A 16,493-nucleotide genomic window follows, 5' to 3' on the forward strand; every position below is an offset into this window, starting at 1 on the left:
TAATATAACGTAATAAAATGTTAGTCGCCGGATCACAGATGCATTTTGGGAGTTTAGCATTAAATACCAAGATGGCGGCCCCCATGGTGTTGGTTTCGCAAGACGGGATCGTGAACGTAAGCATATTGTGTTATTTCAATGTCATATTTACTACTGATTTTGCAATGGGGAGATCGGATTAAAGTACAGGGATGTAATAAATATCGAAACAATACATTTATGATTTATTTTCATGCGAGAACTTTGAAGTTAATTTTCAATACCGACATGACTGACGGTATGTGACGTCGCGTCCATGACAGCGCGGTAAGCGCGGCCTTCCTCCATGGCGCGGTATATAGGGCGGCGTACGCGACGGCATGCAGACCTGTCTGATGATTCCACCTGTACGCAAAACATGGTGTACGGTACCACGCTTCTGTTGCATGTACTACACGTACTTACAGACCACGACGCATTTTTCCCACAATAGTCAAAATCTGTTCGTACCATTTTTTATACTTCAATCACACTTTGAAAATGAAATATTGGAATTATTTTTTCTTGATTTCCAGCCAATAAATCGTGTTCTAAATGAACCAGCAAAGGAAGCAAGTGGCTTTTTGCTGGGCGTATCCCATGAAGGTCATACCACTCTTCTCATGTGCTCGGCTGTCGACAAATCATGTGATTTGACAAACACAGCAGATTTAAATAATGAACTGGAAAAACTACATTGTCATCTTCCTGTAGGTAGGTTCATTGTTATTATGAGCAGTGATTCATTGTTTTGTTTAATTTGTTAAAGTTTTTTTATACAGTGAAATCTCGACAAGTCAAACCTCAAGGGAACAGGTTCAAAATATGACTTTGGCAGAGTTTTCAGTTAAGCAGGGTTGTATATTATTGTTAGACTGCTGAAGGCAATGGATTCTTTATTTGACTAAACAGTTGTTTTGAGTTATCAGAGTTTGACTTATCGAGATTTCACTGTAACTAAATTTGACATGAGACAGGTATGCAGTGGCAAGTTTTGCCATAGTATTTGCAACTTGCAACTTCGAAATTTGCAAATTTGAAGAAGCACAAGCCTGTATTGGTAAACAACTGCTTGCATATTTTTTTTTTATAAGAAACCGGATTTGAATCAATAAACCTTGTATTTATTTTTTATTTTGCAGGAATTAATGTATGTGGCTTGTATTTCATGTCATCAACATCACCCAGCCCCAAGAGTGTCACCCAGTGTTGTAAAGAATTCATAGATGAAACGATAAAGGTAGGATTTTCTTGTTAATTGTTTTCAGATCTTGATCTGTTTTGAGAAACGGGAATAGCACTACTGACACACTACTGATATCTTTAGCATTTTTTCAAGGAAGGGGGACACGAGAGATTGAATTTCAAATTCCCAATAAGCAAGTACTTGTAGCTCTCTTTGCTTTTACCTGCCCTAGAGATGCCTTTTTACTGTCCTTATCACTAACCCCCAAATACCTGGAGAATAAATTGTGATGATGATGATTGTAACAAGAGTGTGGTCTGTCCTGATGCAAAATAACAATTATTGTTAAATCTGTTTCATATTTCAGACTACCCTCAACACAGACAAGTTGATCATCGCACAGATCCATAAAGATCAGCCAGCATTAGTTCCAGACTGTTTTTACCTGTATGATGTCAACACTGCTGAGGCCAGTCCTTGCCAAGTCCGATTTGGAAACGACATGGGAACTCAGGAGACTGATTTGATGACATTTAGAGTGCAAGGAAACCTCACGCTAAACGTTATTTATCATGATGACAAAGGTAAAAAAAAAAAAGTTGTTTTTTGAGTGAGGTAATGTTGGACGTTAGTTTATTTTTTTTTAGTTTTCGTACGCTTTTTTTGCTTTTATTGTTTTTGCAAAACAGTCAAATTTCTTTCTTTAAAGGGAATGTACAACATTTGCTGCGTGTTTCAAGTTTTGGGCTCGTAGATGCTGGAAAAACCATGAAAACCAATCATGTTCTTGTAGTCTGGTTCCCTGACCCAACATAAGATGAAACGGAGCAATTTATAGACTTTGGGAAATTGTAAGTGCAGAGAATCAGTCTAGCAGGCTTTTACCCCTTCACAGGTGTGTAATCAATTGCAAACAAAATGCGGAATAACTAAATATGACAAATTAGGGGCGGTTTTTGAAAAAAGTCAGTTTTCTCCAACGCTGGTCGGCCGACCAGCGTTGGAAAAATACCACTATTCTTGAAAATGTCAGCACACCAGGAGCCATGATTTTACAGGATGCTGTTAGACTGTCATTCCCTAACAGTCCAATAATGTATTTCATGATAATTTGATCATTTTGTTTTTTGATGTTTGCAAATGTTGTATCTTCCCTTTAAGAATTGATAAATAGTTTTTGAACAACAAAAAAAGTTCACAAAACTTATTTGTTATATTTTTTTGTCATCGCTGTACTGACAGATTTGCAGGAAGCCCTCACTCAGAAGTTCACCAGCCTCTGCAACAGGGTCCAATCATTCACAGCCTTGTATCACTTCCAAAAGACAACCATTCTGATTGGAGCAAGCAGCAGTGACATCACAGCAGGGCCCCTGAACAGGGATAGCCAAGCCAGGGACATCTGCAGGCACATACAGGAGGAAGACGACGGGTTTGGTGCACCAGCTGTGAAGGGAGGGAAGAAGGTTAAAAAGGAAGACAAGAATGCAAATCAGGTAATTTGCATATGGGTGATTTGCATATTCAAATCATGGATTTGAACTGATGAGGAATTCTTGGGCTCAACTTTGTAAATCCTTAGGTGGCTAAAAAAAAGAACTGCACGTTGAGGGCATTTGAACTCAACATTCCATGATACGATTCTCAAAAATTTCATACACATCTGCTTTTAATGCAAACCCCAACATTTCTCTGTTTTATTTCATTTCAGGTCCTGGATGTTCAACTGCTGTTCAGATTAAGTCTGGATGAAGAACAGGAGGGATCCGCTGGTCTGGTTCCCTTTGTGCACTATCAAATATGTGAGTTCTGAATGTGGATAATTGGTTTGCTGACTTAGTCTGGTCACTAAATCTTCTGTTACATGGAGTTTACAGCTACCCTTAGGCAAGCTAACTTTGCATCTCCTAATGAGTAGAATACTTGAAACGAACCATCTCAAACTCATTTCAGTGATTCTAGTGTGTCTGTTAGAACTGTCCTGTCTTTTGAACAAACTATTATCAGTTGTGTATTTGTTTATTCAATTTTTTTGTCTGACTTTCATAGATAATGAAGAATGCAGGCGGTCCAGTATGGTTCTACCCATCGATGTACCAGTGATTGTGCACAGGACCACATTAGCTGTTACATTAGGAAAACTCTTGTCAGATGGAGTGTGTCGCCAACTACGTGCAATGGAACAATGTTTGAAAGACCACTTCAAGGTAGTTGAGAGCATGTAGTTGATGATCTGAACTTGTAAATTTCTTTTTAGTCCTGTAGAAAATCAGATCATCCAAAAATCTGTAATTTGGTGTTCTGAAAATATGTGGAAAATACCATGGATGCAGAATAAAATACTGTATTTGTGATATATACAAACTATGTGTTTGTACGGTTGCTTCGGACCACTTGTCAATTATAGTACATATACACATTTGAAGTTTTAATTTTTTTTAGTATTTTTGTTCTAATTTATCTGATATGTATGCCATTATCTGTTTTAGATTGACATTTTCTTAATCCTTAGCAAAGTTTAAAGACTGTTACTTTCATAAATGTTTTACTGTTCATTAACAATAGATAATCAGTATGTGATAATTTTTTTATTTTTTTTGTTAATCAATTTCAGGAGTGTGGTCTAAGTGTACCCAGACCCTACCACTTCAAATTGCCGCAAATTCCAAACCTGATTACCGTTGTTTACCCTGCAGACTTGCCAGACGACAAACTAGGTAAGTTAACACTTACGCCAAAACAAAAATAGTTCTGCTTCTGGTTTCCCTACCTACCCTATTCTGACAGCCCCTACCCTAATTTTTTTATGGGAAAAATTAGAAAAAACACCCAAAACCATTAATTTCTACCTTTTACTCTAAACAACACACAGACATCTCCATATGATCATACACAAACAAAAGTGGCCCAAAAAAAAATGTTTTTCCTTAATACCTACCTGCCCTATTTTCAAATGCCATGTAATCTGAAGCAGGACTATTTTTTGTGGCCTTACACTCAAACTCTTATAGTTAGCATGAGAAAACAGTTTTTCGTAAAGTGTTTTTAAAAATGTTATTGTGGTAACTTCAACCACCCATCCTTGCTTAGTATTTCAATTTCGGATTTGTTGTGCTCTTGGAACGCATCTGAACTTGTTAATAAAAATTCTTGCAGTTATCATTTGATTGCCTTCTTTTTCAGAATCCGCACGGCGAAGTCTTCACAACCGATTCCTGCTGCCGTGGGACAGACCTGTGTTTAGAAGAGCTAATGCATATTCATTCCCTACGACTGCCAAGAACGGAGGTTACCTGATGAACACACACATAGGCCTACCACCGTCTGGAGGTATATGACTATTCAAAGAATTTTTTGTTTAACCCTAACCACACCAAATCCATCAAAATCCATTTTCCCATTTTGGGGGTTTTGGTAGGCAAGCCATGAGTACCAAGTCCATCAAGATCCACCTGTAGTAGTGGTGGTCTTGTGGTGGATTTAAGCGGCTTTGGTCCGAATGCATTATGTGAAGCAGGGTCAGTGATGGATTTCGGCGGAATTAGTCCAGTACTTGGTAAAAGACACTAGGGAGTTGGGGTTAATTAAATATATTTTTAATCAAAATTCTGTTTTTGTATATGCCATTGATATTATGGTTTTTACAAGTGTGACTTTTATTTTCTGGCTATTACCCCCTCCAAATAAATAAATAAATAAATAAATGAATAAGTACTGAAAAAGAAATTGGATGTCTCAGAGAATCCTAAATATTCTTCAAACTTTTCAATGTCTCAAGATATTCTTGCAGAACTGATTGTACTCTTGTAACACCGTTTCCTTTCTTTCAGTGGAAAACGGTCGGACATCCTTGGTGCAGGGCACCTACACCTACCACCATTACATGCAGGACCATTTCAACGATGACAAATGGGGATGTGCCTACCGCTCCCTGCAGACCCTCGTGTCCTGGTTCAGGCATCAGGGGTACACGGAGCGGCCTGTCCCCTCCCATAGGGAGATACAGCAGGCGCTGGTAGACGTCGGTGACAAGCCGGCTAACTTTGTGGGCTCCAGGCAGTGGATCGGGTCGTTTGAGGTCAGCACTGTGCTCAATCAACTCTTTGCGGTGAGTGGTCTCGGAGTTGTGGTCTTGCCGTCATACGTCAATCACAAGTTCATCACAAATGTTTTTATTTTATTTTGAAGTCAAGTCACAGTAGTAAGAAATTTAAATAAACTGTGGCAAAGGCCTCTGTTGATACTTCCCGTTCCCCTCCCCCCAATGTTGCTCCCCCAAAAAACCAAAATAAAGATAGAAAAGAGTTTTAGAAAGGAAAAACCCTTGCTTTCACTTGAGATTTTTTTTTAGACTTTTCTTTCATTTTGCTTTCTTTTTCTCCTCAGGTTAGTAGTAAGCTGCTGTACGTCAATTCAGGGGCGGAGATTGCTAGCAAGGGGAGGGAGTTAGCCCTTCACTTCCAGACACAAGGCACGCCGGTCATGATAGGTAAAGCAAAAATAAACTGAACGACATATTGACAACAAAAATCTGTGTTGGTATTAAGATACCAATTGAGTTCAAACGTTTGATCTCAACACAAGAATTTTCTGGATCTGAAATTTTTGACCGAGGATCCTACTGAAGAAGAACGGAACTCTTGCTTGTATTTTAGGTACGGAAAATTCTTGTGTGGAGATCAAAACTTTAATACTCAATTGGAAAGGAAAAAGACAATCTTCTAAAATGTGTAGACACAATTTGGAAGTTTGCTTTAGATCCTAGTTTTATTTTTTTCACGTTCTATGGTTTTAGGTGGGGGTGTTTTGGCCCATACCATCCTTGGTGTGGACTTCAGCGAGACTTCAGGCGATATCAAGTTTCTTATTCTGGATCCTCATTACACCGGCAGTGAGGACTTAAAGGTCATTCAGGATAAGGTGAGAGTTTTCAACAATTTTTTTTGTTTTTGACCAGTTTGTTTTTGTCAAATTTTACAACTTCAAAACTACTTGATGGGAATTTGCCAATTAGAATTGGACAAGGGGATGAGACAGGATATCAAAAATAGGTTCCCAAAATAAATGGCAGTATTCGTCTTGGTTGAGAATGACCATTGTGATAAAGTGTACTGCTCAAGAACACAAGCACAGCGTCATCACATTCATCCTACAAACTCTGGCCAATTCTGAAATAATTGAATGGTACCCTGAGGTCTTTTATTGTTCCTATTCCCATGCAGGGCTGGTGTGGTTGGAAAGGTGTTGACTTCTGGGACCAGACTGCTTACTACAACATGTGTATGCCTCAAAGACCAATTGAGTTTTAACAAAACTTCATTTTGTACATAAAGAAGGTCTATTCTTTCTTTTTCTTTCTAGCCCAACTTTGCCTTGCCGATTAGGGCCAATTATCTTTTACTTTATTCCAGAAAAGTCCTTGTGAGCTTATTTCATATGACAAGAGTACAGCCATATTGTCGCCATAGTGATCTTATACCCAGAAGGCATATTGGCAAAGATATTGTGTTTGTCATCACATTACATGGCACCTGACTATTTTGCATCTATAGCTTCACTGAGTGTTTATGGAAGAAAATAAAGACAGCTACCCAAAATGGTGAATATTGAACAAGTACGTAATAACTTGGTCTAGTTTCCAGACTCTTTTACAGGGATTTTATTTGGTTAAACATTGGTTCACTAACAACAAATCAAGGTACCTGGCACCCGATTTATTGGAACTGCTGACAGTTAACGGAATCAGAATAACAAAGTAATCTAGTAAAAGGTTGATTATATTCTCATTTGCACATATGTTAAAATGCCAGTGGTAATTTCATTCTCAATTGTATTCATTGCAATTCCACTTCAACACCACAATTATCATGTCATTTGAAATGCACAAGTTGATTCGATAGCATTGCACGAGGGAGACACATTTTGGAACTTTTTGTTCTTAAATTTGAGCATGCAACTTCAAGTTTCTTTTAAATCTGGGTTTTATTTCAGCTAAGTTTTATTCAGTCATCGCCACGCTTTTTTTGGTGTTCCTTTCATTTTGCATTTTTATCAACCGTATTTCTCAACCACACTTTAGGCAAGCCTTAACAATGCAGAAAAGGAAAAACAACTCAAATTCTCTGTTTATTTTACACTTTTGTTGAAATGTTTTTATTTCATAATTACAAGTCGATACCTACATACAGAGGTTAATATAAATAACAACTTGGATACAGTTATTCCCCCTTTACACGTGTGTCTTGCGTGCTAGACAACTGGACACACTTTGTCTCCAAGATTTACTGTACAAAAATTAAGCAAAAAGAAAAAAAAATCCACAAAATGAAGACTTATTTATCTTCCAGACACAAGCCACATTTTCTGTTTCAATAAAATATGGTCACATATCAACTTAACATTTACAGGATTTAGACAACTGGGGACATGATAATAAAATGTTAATGAGGATCACCTTTTCTGAAGTCACCAAGTATGATTTTTTCCCCTATTATAAGCAAAATCACATATTTGGTTATTTTTCATTGGTAAAATGTTCATGCTGCGTGAGCAGTGGCTTTGGTTACCAGCCACAACCACACAATTGTATTATTGGAGGCTGGTACTTTGTTTAGCACATTATCCCTGACCTCACTTTAATAATTTTCGTAATGCATGTATGTACTTTTATCTCTTCATAAATGAAAAACAGAAGAATACTGGGAAAGAAAAAATTAAATCATGTTTTAACAATAAACATTCGTATATGTATAGAGAAATTAATGAAATCAGAAAAACAATATTCCCCTTTGATTTTCGTTTGTTTTACAAAGTAACACACACCGCGTATCAAATACACTCCACTAATTTCAGCACGGGACTGGGGCATAAAATCAATTTCTTTGTGTGTTTTTTACATCTCGTTCTCTTGTTCTACTTTCTAGCCAAACAAGATGTACACTGATTCACTGTTTAACAAATTTTAATAATCATAGCAAAATTTTAAATAACTTACATTTTTTTTGTTTTATTAAATTATTTGTGGAGGACTCTTAACACCACTGTGTTGTGTTCTTTTCTTTTGCTTTTGCTTTTTGTTTTTAGGGTGGTGGAAATCAAAAGTAGCCTTCAAATATTCAAAATATCAATAGACTACCTTATTATGTTACCTTTGTAGAAAGATTCAATTTTTAAGTGCATTTGTGCAAATTTAGATGTGCATGATCCGCCAAAGATCACCAACAAAAGGCAGAGAAATGTGAACATCTCATGTTTAGGGGCAATTTTGTGGTTTTATTATGACGACATGACGTAAGTGTAGATTTAAAGTTTACCAGCAATACCTAAGCATCCACAGTGCAGGTGTCAAGCCTGTATGTTTAACACAATGTATACAAATTGTATGCACCATGTATACATGATGTATACAAACGATAAGCAGGGAGCATTTGATGGTTAAGTACATGTGAGGTTTGATGCTAGTGATCATCAAATTGGACACAGAACATCCCCAAATGTATCTTCTACAAAGTATCACAATGCTCTTGTTCGAACAACAAAAGTTCTGCAGCTTTCTTGAATGTGATGTTTCGTCATGTGGTGTTACAAAGCATAATAAATTGCAACACAAAACTTTGATTCCTTCATTTAAGTTGGGAAAACACGGAATTTACATCTTACTTGAGGTTCATTTATACGCTTGGAAACTTATCCCAGGTATATTACGCGAGCAATCGAATACACACTAATTATTTGGAATCTTACACTTCCACAGTGTGCAAGAGATGACATAATTTCTTTATATTACATAATAAAACATTTGTACCCAGCAACAAAAAGAAATAAAAAAAAAAACGAAAATTAGTCAAAAACTTTGTAAAGCATTAATTTTTACTTCTTTTTTTCGCACCTTAAACCCGCTACATTTTTGGTTCAGTCAAAATACTCCTAGCCTCAACCAGTGACCGTTTTCATCACAAAAACCTCTTTGCAGAATTCGTCTCCACACAAAGTAACAATTTGTGGTTTTTCTGCTTTCTTATGAAAAATGTCTTGTTTACATCTACTTACATAAGGAGGAAGATGTGACAAATGTTTGGGGGAGTCTAGGGACTAGATGAGGGACCAGACTAATAACTGGTGCTTCATTACGAGGGGGGTTGATGGAGATGATCGTGGAGGATTACCGGGTCAAAGATTCTGCCAGCTTTGTTCACATATGGCAGCGACTTTCTTCTCGTACTCCCGTCGGTTCTCTTGGTAAAGTTGGGCCGCCTGGCTGTTGGCGGGACTATTGGGGTTGGGCTCGTCAAGTAATGACTGAGAGACAATTGAAAAAAATTAATGAGGACAAAATATATTGATCAAAAGTCTTGTGAGAGCAAAATGGTTTGCTAGACTGATGTACGTTGAGACTTGTGTACAGTAAAATTTGGCACGAAGTTGAGGGTTCGATTCCCCACCGAAACTTGCTTGAAATACCATTATGGTAAGGTGGCTTGTTAGAGAGATTGATTTACATTCTTACAATTGAGAGCAGGTTCGAACCCCACCATGGGACACTGTATGTGAAACTTGGTCAAGACACCTTTTATACAAGAGGTTTACTTTGAAACTATGAGCATTGGCAATGGTCCACATGGTCGATTACATTTCAGAGTGCCTGGGCCTGTCAAAGTTTGTGCGCTCGCTATCAAGGGCACTGAACCTAATACAAAAATATGCCTTGTGATTGGGTAACAGTATCATGTAAGAGAGACAGTTGCAGAAGAGTAGAGAGTGTTTGGAACAAGCATACCTGTATTGAAGTTAATATTGCAGACACGTCGTAGGTCGGACTCCAACGATTTTGGAGAATATCAAGACAAATACCACCATCTGCATATACTGCAAGATTAAAAAATTGAGGAATGCCAAATGGTATTAATAATCATATCAATATTACAGTGAAGCAAATGAAGAATGTGGGAGACAAATGGGTACCGGTTAGTTTAATGGAGTTGTGATTGGTGGGGCTGAGGTTCGAATCAAGGGAATTCCATGACTACAAAACAGCTGCCTCCAAGCTGGCTTCATATGGGAAAGTAAACACCGCCTACATAAATGTATCAACTCATCAGTCTTATGCTTAGAAAAGTGATTTTTTCTGTTATGAAAATAAATAACAACAACTTACCATTAGGATGAAACATCTTAGAAATAAATCTGACATTTGGAGGTTTGTTTGGGTATTCTTCTGTGAATTCAATCATCAACTTGAAAGTACCTGTAAGGTGAAAAATGTTACAAATAATTTCATGTTTTCAATTTGCAGTCTCTTCAACCTTAAGATCTAGAAATCTGCTAAAATCCAAGACTCGTTTTTGCATGATACAGGACTACATGAAACCATTTTTTAATATTGATATTTGTATTGATTATTCAATGTAGTGATTATCAATGAATACATTTGTTTCAATTTTAGAACTATAAAAAGTTTTGCTGCCTTGGAACAACAAACTCAATATGTGACACTCGGCAGCAGACCACTTATAAAGTGCATTTTATTTTAATGAAAACAAATAACAGAATGCTTACCATCTTCAAAAGGTGTGTCTGCTGGCCTGATAAAAGAAAATGAAGCAAGACAAAGAAGAACAATTACTTATAAGAATTCAGAAAACTACTCGACAATAAAAATGCAATTTTGTGAGTTTATGGAAATACAGACTTAGCATTTTACCCCCACTGTCTCCCAAATCTTTATAAAAACTATCAAATGATTTGGAGGAGGTAAATTTAAGCACAATGGACGTAGGTAAAACTTTTTTTCCCCCATTTCATAGGCCCTTTCAAAGGTTTCCTTAACATTGTAGGATTTTTGAGAGTTTGGGAAGGTTTGTAGCAAAGCGAAAGGCTTGGGGTTTGGTCTCAAATATAGACAACTTACCCAAATATAACAGCATTCCATATCATAATATTATTTTCTGAGGGTGCACCGCTCACGCCAGCTGGGGGGTCTTCTTGTAGTCTGTTCATTTATGACAAATGAAAGTGAGGAATACATAGTTATTGTCAGTTTCATCGAGAGGCCCAGAGAGCCTGAAAAACTGAACCAGCAGATGGAACACTGTACAGTTGACTGTTGTGGCAAGTTGTGAAATTCAGTTGTCAAGTCACAAACTATTCAAAATGAACAGTTACAAAGTCATTTCATTTCACTGTTTATATTACTTGTGACATGACTTTTGAACTATGATTTTTTTTAGTTTGACCTCGTTTTATCATGTCCATCATTTGTCCACATGAGAACGAAAACCCACTCTTAATCTTATGTTTCATGACTTAGGCCTTAGAGTTGGCGATGATACCAGCAGGAAAAGTCACTTAATGTAATACTAATTCGCGAAGAAACGATGTTGAACAGGCTTTTTATTTTGTAGAAAGAGGGCAGGGTTTATGAGAGAAATTTAATGAATGGGGTAAAACTTTGAGAGGAAGAAAATGGTCTGAACTACTGTGACTCACACGTTTCTAACCGCTAAAACAGCTACAGGAAAGAAAGTCGTTTTCGTCCTACAAAATTACGCAACAAGGACTGATCATAAACAAAATACCCTAATCTAAATAAAAAGAACTGCTTTTTTTAGGCAGCAATCATGGCAAATTGCAAAAGACTTTCAACAAAAACAGTCATTTTACTTTTACTATTTTAGTTTGCAAAACAAAAGTCATTCTTTTTGGAAGGAACTAGTAAATATTAATACAGGGTGTCCTTAACTACAGTTTTACCTCAAATTTAATTAAGGCCCACAATTCGACTATGAAAATTAACTGCAAACTCATTCCAAATGTATTTAGAGTTCGACGCCATTTTGATATACCGCACGATTACACTGTGCTACAGTGCTATGTAAATCATCGTTATAATTATTGTTGACCGGTTCAGTCTGAAGACACTTTACAAAATGATACTTACTTTCTGAAATCTCTCATTAAACGCCTCCTTGCCGGAGTAGACATTTTAATTAAACAATAACCCCAACCCTGATATCTGATTTATACTCGGAAATCGTCCGGTATGACAAGGAAAAATCAAGAATATGCCGGGATCTCCCGAACCAGAAATGCACTCCTACACTATAGTGTTGTCAAAGCTGACGTCACTAAATTTAACCATGACGTCTCGTCTTTTATTGCGCCCTCTCTTGTCTGCTAATCGGTACACATACACATGAAGCCACATTGGAAACGAAGCCGAGCTTTAAAAAGGGGGGCGACAAATATTTCGTCATGTTTTATTTTTACTTTTTAGCGCAGCCGCGGTTACTAAAAAACTTGTCTGCATGAAATTTTCAGCAATGATTTGCTGAAGAAACACCCCCTCCTCCCTGCAAAAATTCCTGGATTCACCCCTGAAAAGAGATATTTTTCCGATTCGTTTTCGAAGACTGTAGTGTAAATTAATTTTCGGTTCTCGAAAACACTTTCGATTATTGCATGTATAATTTTATCAACAATTTTACTCTCAATTTAATATTAATGAAATTACACAAGGGATGTACCCATGAAGGCCCCGTAGCACAATGGTACTGCGTCTGACTCCAGATCAGAAGATTGCGTGTTCGAATCACGTCGGGGTCAATTTTTTTCTCCTTTTTTAATTTTTTTATTTAAACCGATGAATAATAATGATTAAGGCTAACACTGGCCATCAATATTCTGTTTTATTCAATTCTAGTTTACCTATCGCGTTAAAATCGCGTCAACACAGTTTGTGAAATACTGTCCAATTACATGATTGATACATGGACACGGAACACGCAAAATCTGAGACCGACAAAACTTTTGTACAAAAACTAATTATCTAAGGGGCGTGGCTCATCAGGCTATCTCGACTCGCAAACGGCGATAGGTCAATCGCGATATTAAACTCGATCGAGACTCAAAATACATTTTTGGCTGAGTGTATACATGGATGAATTATACAATAAGTAATCTCAATTTTTAGACCCCCACAAAACAATAGTTCTGCTTACAGTGGCGCACCCCCCGGGGGGGGGGGCGCCTCGGCTTGAGCCCCCCCCCCCCAAGAGGTTGTCAATTTTTTTTGGGGGGGGGGGGTAATTTTTTTTAGTCCCACGATTTTACCTAATAATTTAACATAATTTTACCTTAACCCTAAAGGGCCGGGGGGCGGAATCCGCCCCCCCCCCTCAACATTTCCCGTGATAGCCTCTAAAAAAATTTTTTTCGCGACCCGAGCTGTTATGACTTTTTAGCCTCGAGCTTTGCGCATCTTTTGATACCAAAAACATAAAAATCGGACCACGGGTTGCCGCGTAGCGAAAAATTTTCCGGCGCTACGCGTCGTGAAAACTGAATTTTCGCATATACGTCGTGTACACAGAGCAGAATTGCCATTCATACATATGAATAATTAATTAGCCATAATTCCAAAACCCTTTGACCTATAGTCATGAAATTTCTTGGGTATGTTTAGGAAGAGTTGCTCTATGCATGTGCCGAGTTTCAAAATTTTTCGTCACTCGATGGCCGAGATCATGGGGGGGGGGGGGCCGAATCCGCCCCCCCCCGGCTGAGAGATGATCAAAATAACCCAGCCCCTTTAGGGTTAATAAAATGGGGTGTAAGTGGCGCTTGACCAATGTCAAAATAGTCCACCTCCCCCCCCCCCCCCCCCCCGAGAAAAACCTCCAATTTTTGTCTGCGGCCAGAAATTTTGGGCAACATTTTCTGAAAAAAAAATCGAGCCCCCCCCCCCCGGCCCCAAACCAAATCGTGGGTGCGCCACTGTCTGATCTGCTTACGATTACATACAAAGTCATGAGGACATTTGAAAATAGGCTAGGTAGGTAGGTTGGTAGGGATTTTTTGGCAATTTTCTGTGTGTGATCATCAATCTGAGTTAAGTAAAGGGTTAAAAGGTAGTATTTAATTTTGGGGTTTCGGGGTTTTTCTCCCTTTTCCCCAAAAACAATTTGGCTAGGAGCTGTCAAAGTAGGGTTGGTAGGGTAACCGGAAGCAGAATTATATTTTTTTGGGGACTTATGATTTTAAATAATGTGCATATTTAGATTTTAAAAAATAAGAAAAAAAAACTTAATTAAAATACAAATCTATAAATGTTTCATTACTGAAATTAAATAAAACCTAATGTTCTAACTTCAAATTATGGCCAAGTCACCATGAGCGGAAAAAAAAACTTAAAAAAAAAGTTATCCTGGGTGAAAAAACCTTTTTTCAATTGGGGGGGGGGATCTATGTGCCAAGTATAGTCTGAGTCTCATGTCATGCCATTTAATTAATAAGTTATTCGGTCAAAGTAGCCACATAAACGCCAGTCAAAGTACAACTGCACACATTAAGTCGATCATAACAAATCATCCGAACCGATGTATCTGTTATTTGCTACTTTAATCATGAGCTTTAATACACAATTCAATTCATCTATTTGTGCACGGGATCGTGGAATTAAACGGCTCGAAAAGAGACTACTTCATTGCAACGTTAATATGTCATGGAATTTCCTCAATTGCTAACATTGGCTCTGTGGCGCAACGGTAGCGCGTCTGACTCCAGATCAGAAGGTTGCGTGTTCGAATCACGTCAGGGTCAGACTGTATTTTTTTTGCAAAGAAGAGTTTTTGTGTTCTTCCCGTACAGTAATCGATCCAATCAATTACAACATTTATGACTAGTTAAATCATTTTCTTTCCCATTTCTCTTTTTTAGAAGCCATTAAATTCAGCTCTTTAGTCTTATTTGATGTGTCAGTGTATGTAACTTGGAACAGGGTTGCTGAATTTAAGCAATAAGTGTCAAGAAGTTAATGTTGATTACTTATATCCAATTATTATCGATTTAATAGGCTGAACGTTGTTTAGTTAATTTTTTTTTCAAGCGATATGAAATGTATGCCCTATTGGTGGCGCCCTACAAAAACACCAGAAATATTCATTTGTTGGTATCCGGCAGGGGGCTTGGCCAACCGAATACAAAACAAACGAGACAGTGAAATAACGTCGAGCACCTGGGAATATTCCTACGGCCAAGATGGCAGCCCTGTGCAGATGAGAATTTTCTGCAATGTTCATCGGTCGGAAATATTCAATTTGCAGGTCTGTTCTTCGAGGTTAGCCCCTGTTTTCACTTCTGAAATAGCGAATTAAAGGAATTTATTGTAATGGCAGCCGAGGCTCAAGCTGGCGACTTGCCAGAAACGAAGGAAGATTCGAAAGGAGTTACGCCTGCCAGTCCTACCGTAAACATGGTGAATGGGAGCGGCACGACCAAAATGAAATTTGGTGTGTTGATTGGTCTCATCGAAGTAGGGGAGATTTCCAACAGGGATGTGGTCGACACTGTGCTCAATCTTGTAAGTATAAAAGTTAAAAGAGTAATATGTAAGTTTCAGGCGCTAGGCCTACTTGAAAAAAGCGCCCTTGTCAACCGGTAAATAAAAATAATAATAAATATTTGTGTCTATTTTGTGTTGTTTTGACAGTAGCCTATTTATTTTAAAGCAGGTTTTTTTTCTTTCTATTTTACAGAAAAAAAAATTGATTGTCAAACATATTGTAGGCCCTAACTCTAACTGATTGTTATGTTAATGAGAAAAAAAATGATAGTCCTACCATTCCTCGCAATAAAATTATGAACATTTGTATTGTACAAACAACCAACTTCATCTTAGGCCAAAAAAAATTAAAAATTTCTGCTTCCGATTACATGGTATTTGAAAATACATGAAATAGGGTTAGGAATACTAGGTAGGGAATTTTTTTTTAGGCAATTTTTTTTGTGTACGATCATATGGAGGTGTCCGCGTGTAGTCAAGGGTAAAATGTAGTAATCGATTGTTTTTGGATTTTTTCCCTCATTTCCCCCCCCCCCCCCCCAAAAAAAATAACTAGGGTAGGGGCTGTCAAAATAGGGTAGGTAGGGTAACAGGAAGTAGAACTATATTTATTTTGCCTTATGAATAGCCAAATTGAAGTACATGTAGCAGGCCTCATAGCGAAACCTTTAAGTCAATATTAACCTATAGTACATCAACTAGGGAGCCTATTTTACATGTAACGATGTATTTTTGTTTAAAGTAACCTTCATGTATAACCTATACTAACCTATATTTTCATTCTGACGAAATTTCAACAATTTTAAAGAAAATTTTAAGAATCAGTTTGCCCCCCAAAAGCACAGTTTAGTTATCGTTATTCCAAAATAATCATGTTGTTGTCAATATAGGCCTACCTCTCTAAGATTTGTTACAAGTTTTTCAGAATTTGGCAGTTGCATGAAATTGGTA

General features: G+C 37.5%; 3 protein-coding genes and 2 non-coding genes across 6 annotated transcripts in view; 4 read left to right on the forward strand and 1 right to left on the reverse strand.

The window, feature by feature from the left end:
- Positions 1-23: 23 nt before the first annotated feature.
- On the forward strand, positions 24-8,239 carry LOC119727644 (ufm1-specific protease 2-like). The gene is made up of 13 exons (XM_038199628.1): positions 24-116; positions 555-732; positions 1,161-1,258; positions 1,572-1,788; positions 2,447-2,700; positions 2,916-3,006; positions 3,254-3,411; positions 3,819-3,921; positions 4,388-4,534; positions 5,035-5,312; positions 5,591-5,693; positions 6,000-6,124; positions 6,427-8,239. Exons 1-13 carry the CDS (start codon positions 39-41, stop codon positions 6,511-6,513), a joined length of 1,917 nt encoding a protein of 638 aa, XP_038055556.1. The 5' UTR covers positions 24-38; the 3' UTR covers positions 6,514-8,239.
- Positions 8,240-8,638: 399 nt separating this feature from the next.
- LOC119727643 (ubiquitin-conjugating enzyme E2 A) lies at positions 8,639-12,340 on the reverse strand. The gene is made up of 6 exons (XM_038199627.1): positions 12,141-12,340; positions 11,112-11,192; positions 10,760-10,785; positions 10,359-10,448; positions 9,981-10,069; positions 8,639-9,502 (listed from the first exon to the last, which is right to left on the reverse strand). The coding sequence occupies exons 1-6, from the start codon at positions 12,182-12,184 to the stop codon at positions 9,374-9,376; spliced, it is 459 nt and encodes a 152-aa protein (XP_038055555.1). The 5' UTR covers positions 12,185-12,340; the 3' UTR covers positions 8,639-9,373.
- Positions 12,341-12,733: 393 nt separating this feature from the next.
- On the forward strand, positions 12,734-12,805 carry Trnaw-cca. The gene has a single exon. It is a non-coding gene; the product is annotated as a tRNA-Trp (tRNA).
- Positions 12,806-14,728: 1,923 nt separating this feature from the next.
- Trnaw-cca lies at positions 14,729-14,800 on the forward strand. The gene has a single exon. It is a non-coding gene; the product is annotated as a tRNA-Trp (tRNA).
- Positions 14,801-15,200: 400 nt separating this feature from the next.
- LOC119727646 (neurobeachin-like) overlaps positions 15,201-16,493 on the forward strand; it is a 69,809-nt gene continuing 68,516 nt past the window's right edge. For both annotated transcript variants that reach the window (XM_038199629.1, XM_038199630.1), the window contains exon 1: positions 15,201-15,560. In XM_038199629.1, coding sequence (XP_038055557.1) covers positions 15,369-15,560 — 192 coding nt within the window. In that variant the 5' untranslated portion in view covers positions 15,201-15,368. The remainder of the gene's footprint in view (positions 15,561-16,493) is intronic.

Source organism: Patiria miniata, unplaced genomic scaffold (genome assembly GCF_015706575.1).
Source record: "Patiria miniata isolate m_02_andy unplaced genomic scaffold, ASM1570657v1 HiC_scaffold_20, whole genome shotgun sequence".
In the NCBI taxonomy this organism is placed as follows: Eukaryota; Metazoa; Echinodermata; class Asteroidea; order Valvatida; family Asterinidae; genus Patiria; species Patiria miniata.